The sequence below is a fragment of the Lolium perenne genome, chromosome 6 (assembly GCF_019359855.2).
Source record: "Lolium perenne isolate Kyuss_39 chromosome 6, Kyuss_2.0, whole genome shotgun sequence".
NCBI lineage: Eukaryota > Viridiplantae > Streptophyta > Magnoliopsida > Poales > Poaceae > Lolium > Lolium perenne.
This window is the reverse complement of record NC_067249.2, coordinates 252,332,253-252,339,280: the sequence shown is the minus strand read 5'-3', so window position 1 is coordinate 252,339,280 and position 7,028 is coordinate 252,332,253. Positions and strand designations below refer to the sequence as shown.

Below are 7,028 nucleotides of genomic sequence, written 5' to 3'. Positions count from 1 at the left end.
TTTGAAAGTAGCATTTATTTATTCAGTTATGTGATCATTGTTGAGAGTGTCCACTAGTGAAAGTATGATCCCTAGGCCTTGTTTCTAAGCATTGAAACACCGTTTCCAACAAGTTCTGTTACATGTTTGCTTGCTGCCATCTTTATTCCAGATTGCAATTACTACTTACAATCATCCATATTACTTGTATTTCACTATCTCTTCGCCGAACTAGTGCACCTATACATCTGATAAGTGTATTAGGTGTGTTGGGGACACAAGAGACTTCTTGTATCTTAATTGCAGGGTTGCTTGAGAGGGATATCTCTGACCTCTATCTCCCTAAGTTCGATAAACCTTGGGTGATTCACTTAAGAGAAACTTGCTGCTGTTCTACAAACCTCTGCTCTTGGAGGCCCAACACTGTCTACAGGAATAGAAGCGTGCGTAGACATCACCGGTCACCGGCCGGATCCTGGGCCGGACCAGACCGGACGGCCCACTGGAGGCGGCCCGGCTGGCACAGGCGCCAGATCCGGCGCAGGCCAGGTGGGCCGGTCAGGCCGGTCGGCGGCTGATCCCTTCCCTCCTTTTTTTTCTTTTTTTCCCTTTTTCCTTTTCTTTAATAACAAATGCTCCCGAACTCCGAATTGAATGAAACCAATTTTGTTTGAAAGATAACAACAAATGCTATCCTATAGAAAGTGAAAACACAAGGATCTGTAGGAGGGGATTTTATCATGAATATAAAAGGTAGAACCTTATACCATGAATAATCGGTAAAATCACCCAACCCTTGAAAATGTCATAGAAGAGTCATACGAACTCCGTTTTCGATGAACTTGGGCTTGTTGTAAAGCTAGCAACAAGCTCAAGAACCTTACACAGAGAAACACCAAGAAGCAATAGGAATATGCAAAGTATGCAAAGGATTGATCTCCCTAAGAAGATGCGATCAAGTTACCCAACCGAAAGCCCCTCTTGATAGTGCGGCTATCTATCCTATAATCCGGTCTCCCATCAACCACCTTGAGACCGGTAAAAGAAAAACCTACCAAGGCCATACATTTGCCTTGCGCATCCCGATTGATCTTGATGATAACTCTTCAAGCTCCACTTAAGCCGGAATGCCTCACTTGATCATTGTTGCTTCGTGAAGGCTCACAAATGCTCCCCCATACAATATGATGGGAAAGCTCCATTGATGCACATCTTCACATGTCCATTATCACTAAATGGACGGCAAGCTTCAAGCATGTGATCCACTTGAGATGCTCATCTTGAACTTGCCCAACTCAACCTTGTATCTTCTCATACTCTATCATAATATCTTGAGGTGTATAAAGAATTCTTCACTTGGAATCAAGCTCTCAAGATCTTGATCATTCATTGCTTATCACATAAGATAGAGCATGGCTAATATTGAGTTCCACATAAGAACTCCATCTTCATTTCTTCTTCTTGATCATATCACATATATATCTTCAAATCGATGATCTTGATGCCAATACACAAGGTGTATCTTTATCTTCATGGCATCCATACTTGAATCCAACACATGGAATACAAGTAGTACCTATGAAATATTCCTTCATATAAAATCAATGAAAATATTAGTCCATAGGGGTTGTCATTAATTACCAAAACCACACATAGGGGCAATATACCCTTACACTCCTCCACCACCATCACCACGCCGTCGTGCTACTGGGATTCCAAGGAGATCTACCACACCTCCGCTTCCCGCTGGAACGGGGAGAGGAGGGACTTCATCGACACCGTACGTGCGACCGAGTACGGAAGTGCTGTCGGATTGCAGCACCAGCACGATCGTCTACATCAACCACGAGATCTGATCTTGTTTAGGCTTTGGATCTTCGAGGGTTAGTCTCTCTTCTTTCTCATTGCTTCGATCTTCATAGATTAGATCTTGACTTTTCCTAGATTGGATCTTGGTTTTGTTCTTATTCACGGTAGAATTTTTTTATTTTCTATACAACGACCCCTACAGATTTCACAAATTAGATCATACAAAATCCTATAAATGTTCCGTTGTATTATTGTAGTCCACTTCCATTAATTCTTGGTAGATTTTATAAATATGTTTATCTAAACAACGTCTACTGTGTTTTATTAATTTAATCATATGGTGTAACAAGAATGTAACATTTTCTCTCAAAATTGAAACAAATGAGAACTCTCCGGTGTATTTTCACACTGAGTAGATATGTGTTTGTGTTAATCGAAAACTATGCCATTATCCAAAGATTGAGAATGTTTAAACCGTTTTTGGGTCAACAAGAGCCCCTAACTATCGTCTTGCCCCATGGCCTGGTAAATGTAAGTCTTCAATACATTCTCCATATAATAACTATGATTAGGTTGATATCCAAGATACCAAAAATCTGTCTACTACATCATTATATACACAAAAAAATGAAGTAATGTAGATTATACTTGAGTATTCAAAGTATTTATGTTTCTTAAGGATGATGGATCTTAAAATTAAAATATCTGCAATACAAAATTCACAAATAATATGGAACCATATACTAACATAGTGACTTTGAAATCTTCGTGTGATTCTCCCTTTTCTCTGCACTTGCAATCAGGGGCCGTAATTCACTTGATATTTTTTTGAAATGGGGGCAAAAGTTTTTCCCAAATCTATTAATTAAGGACAAGTGTTCCACACGATAGTCCAAATAACTTCCAATTGTTCGGGAATGTTCCCCTAACACCTCCCACACAAAGAAAACTCCAACATGCGTAAGATAAGATTCCCACATGAGATGAAAATGAAATGACCGAGATCAAATTGACATGAAAGGCGAGTACAAGAGATACATATGGAGTACTAGATTGATTTACTACCGACGTGTGCAACATCCTAGATGTGTATTGCCGGTTGCGTCTCCAGTTAGCGGTGACTCAATTAGGATATGGGCGAGACATTCATTTGAGGCGATGCTGGTGTGCTCTGCTTTCCGACATGTGGGACTTTCTACCTAACTATTTCTTTATCTTGTCATTTATCATATTATGTTTATTCTTTTACATTATTTCTTTTGTTCTCTGAAAGAGAGGGACCCACCAGAAGGATGCTGCGTCTTGTGGGAGAGAGACCGAAAAGAGCCCCCTTTCATTTTTCAGGCTTTTGTGTATGGTTTTTATTGCCATTTGAACTCAAAATATTAGGAATTAGTGCAGTGTACCCAAAACAACATAACTAAACTACCACACATGAGAGACAAACTGGAGAACAAATACAAATAACTAGAGCATTACTTCTAAGAGCATTTCATGGAGACTATCTGTTCCATTTGTAATTCGTAGAAACTGGGAAAAAATATTTTTATACTCCAACCTCTTTGCTCGGTATTCCCCAACAATTCTCTAGTTTTCACCCTAATCCCGGAAAACTCAACATGGAGGCCGAGCTACACGTAATCCTTTATTCTATAGATACCAATAATGTCTACTACAATGGTGTAAAATCTCAATACAAATTACTTCATATTCTGGACTACACAAAAAATGACAAATTCTATAGTGAATAGTGTATATCTCAAGGCTATAAATTTGTCAGGTTTTTTCAATTTTGTGTAGCCTAGAATACAAATCAGTTTGCGTCGAGATTTTACACCATTGTACAACACACCATTGACTACCACTAGAATTTTGTTTCAGATTTTTTGAAACTTCGAATACGAGTTTCGAGAGTTTGAAAATAAAGAGCTACATGTAGCTCGGCCTCCAAAACGCCACATTCAATCCCTAATCCCTCATACTAAGCATTCAAACACCCACACATGCCATGTTCCTCCCGGGCGTAGCTCCTGACTTTGAGAACCAAATTAACCGCTCACAACCCTCTATTTATGATCCAACGGACTATATTCACCTAGAGTTTGAACTCAAAATTTTGAAAATTCAGGAGAAATGGAAAATTTTCAGTATAATCAGTGTTCCATTTTTTTAGAAGGTTTGAAATCCATTTGAATGATTAGTTTTTTAAGTACCAAAACATAAGATGCTATTTAACCGTAAACCACTCACCCAAATTAACCGAAACTTTCTCAGATTTTGAAACAAGACATTTACAATTTACTTAATTTTTTCATCTATTTATGAGCATTTTGAATTCTAAGTTTAGAATCTGGGCGAATTTAGTCCGTTGGATCTTAACTAGAGGGCTGGGAATGGTGCCTATGAGAAGCAAAGTCACTGAAACCGCGTCTGTTCCTATAGTCCGACAACCTTTGAATGTGCTTGGCAGGGATCTGTTTCTGTTCAGAAGAATTTTGTTTTTGTTCCACATTTTGTTTTCACTGTTTCCATTTTTCTGCGGAATGATAGGTAAGATTTCGTATCATAGACATGTGCATTTGATAATATTTTAAGCTAAAAAAAATCATTTCCTTCTTCCTAATGTCTTTTTTTATACCTAATGTGTGTTCACTTACTAAGAAATAAATAACCATTGTTCACAGGTAACAAACTGCTGTACCATTGCATTCTTCAAAAGATAATTAATAACCGTATACACAATCGGATTAGTGTCCTAACTAAGAGATAATGTAATTTCTTATCTAGATGTGCGGACGTAGATTAGGCACCACCCACACACACCGCAGTGGCTGCCTCAAACCGTAGAAGGAGGGGTGGTACACCTTGGTCTCCATATCATAGAAAGCCGCTTGTTTCCTATCATTAGAATACCTTGGAAAGTAGATCCTGTTGCCATGCCCAGTTTCCGGCGACACCACAGAGAATGACACCCTGATGTCCAGAAACAAGGCCGCGCCACCAATATCTTGTACCTCCGTCCAGACCATGTCCTCCTCGTTGAGTTTGAACACCCGCGGTGGCTCGTTAGCATTACACACGAACACAGATACCAGTTCCCCTCCTACTTCAACCAGGTTGCAAAACTCTCTCCCTATGCGATCTTTGTCTTCGACGTCCAGTTCCACGTGGATTGGATTAGGCTTCTCCAAGATCGTCCATGTGTCGCTTGCCATGTCAAATGTGGCAAGATTGCCCATTCTTCCAAGGCAATAGAACTTTCCATGGAACAAGACGGGATTGGTGTATGCAACGGGGAACGGCGCTCCTTCATAGTATTCGAGATGATGTTCGACCCACCTGTTCTGTCCGTGCCGCCATGTATGGACCCCAACCGCCTTGCCGTCGTGCCTGCTGTTGACGCCGAAGAAGACGCAGTCTATAGATGTTGGGTCAACCGAGGACCACGAGAAGCCCATGTAGTTGTATTTCCCCTCAAGCATGGCGACCTCCACCGTGTCCTCGGTGAACGGGTTTATGAGGTAGATGTCATCGATGTCAGGGTTTGTCGACACAGCAACCCAACCATCTTTGGAGAAACGGAAAATATGCTCGTTGTCTTCATCTTCGGACATTCCAACACCTATGGTGTACTCCTGGCAGCGTAGAGGGTCGAACAGCTTGCACACCCCGTCTCGACCGGACCAGTGCATCAGCCAAGGCCACACCTTGGCTTGCTCAACCGGGTTAGAGACCATGCTCCATGACTTGCACACGGCCGGAAACCGGAGACGATCCACCAATGATAGCTCGGAGACGACCAGCTCCAGCAGTTCCAGTGGCAGATCTTGCCATGGCCGTGTATTCCAAGATGTCGCTTGCTGCTGCTGCTGCTCCTCCTCCTCCAACTTGAGGATGGAGATGGACTCACAAACCTCTTCAGGTATTAGGCTGTCAGTGTTTAACAATTTTATCTCTTTCACCACCGTTGCCAATGGCGGAACGGCCCAAAATGCTCTGCACCAAGGCTCGGTAGGGTGGGGAAGAATCTGACAGAAGCTGATGGTCATGTCGTCCAAGCAGACAGAGTATAGTCTCTCGCAGTCGCAGCTCGACAACACAAGGTACACGCAGTTGCCCTGCGGCACCAGACCCCCTGCCCCTTGACCCACGGGCACGGAGTAGCCGTAATGGCCGGAGACGAGGAAGGCATGGTCGCTGCCGATGCTGTGCACCCTCCTCCACATCATGGACTTGAGATCCAGGCGGTACACCATGATGCCGGTGAGTACGCCCTCTTCGGAGAAATCCCCAAACTGCTCGGTGACTACTAGGAAGAGATCCCCGCACGACTCCACGACGTAGTACATGGCGGACCTGTCGTGTACCTCCTTGGTGCCACCGAGAGTGCCGATCTGCCGAGCCTGGACCGTGCCGTTGTCGTCGCCTATCACGAAGAGTGTGTCGGAAGCACCGAAACAGTAGATCTGTCCTCTGTGGCTGATCATAAGGCTCGGGAAACAAAGCTTCGGGGACTCGAGCTTGGCCCAATGTTCATCACCGGGGCGGCAGTGAATCAGGAACCTCTCTACTGTGTATTCCTCCACTCGTACAATGGCGACCACCACGGCGCAGTCTGGGTCCGCCGGCGACGCCCCGAGCAACGCGCACGTCTGTATGAATTCCACCGGCTCCTGCAGTGGCGGCAGGGGGATCTTTTTGGATGGGTCGTCCTCGTCGTCGTCGGAGAGGTGGAGGAGGAAGCACTCGAAAGTGGACTCGTCCAACATCAGAAGCCAGTCGCCATTGTGGATGCAGCCTAGGCACGTCTTGCCTTGCATCTCCGGAACAACCGTGGCGTGCGAGCTCCCGTCCGACGAGTCGACGAACATCTGCCGCTCCCCACGCGTCACCTGGACTAGCCATGGCCTCGTGCCGAAGCCGGACGGCAGCGAGGATTCTGCAGCCATGTGGTATATCTTCTATTCTTTCTGTGTTCACGCCCTGGACCTGTTGTAGCGATGGATCGGGAGATCGATTGTGTTGGCTTTTAAATTAAGCAGGATGGCAATCCGTTTTAGGCAAGGAATCCGCAATGTGGAAAGAAACTATAGAAACACTATTGTTGTTTCTTGTTCCTTCGTGAGGTTTAGAGGGAAGGAGAATTCGAGTACAATGCAAGTTACTACTTCTGCTAAGGGCATCTCCAGCGGCGCGACGCAAATGGTCGCTGAGCGACCGTTTTCGTCCGCCGTGACCGG

The 7,028-nt window shown here is 44.1% G+C and overlaps 1 protein-coding gene across 1 annotated transcript; it reads right to left on the bottom strand.

Annotated features, from left to right (window-relative positions):
- Positions 1–4,571: 4,571 nt before the first annotated feature.
- On the bottom strand, positions 4,572–6,737 carry LOC127309107 (uncharacterized). The gene has a single exon (XM_051340086.1). It carries the CDS (start codon positions 6,735–6,737, stop codon positions 4,572–4,574), a length of 2,166 nt encoding a protein of 721 aa, XP_051196046.1.
- Between the last annotated feature and the right edge of the window lie 291 nt (positions 6,738–7,028).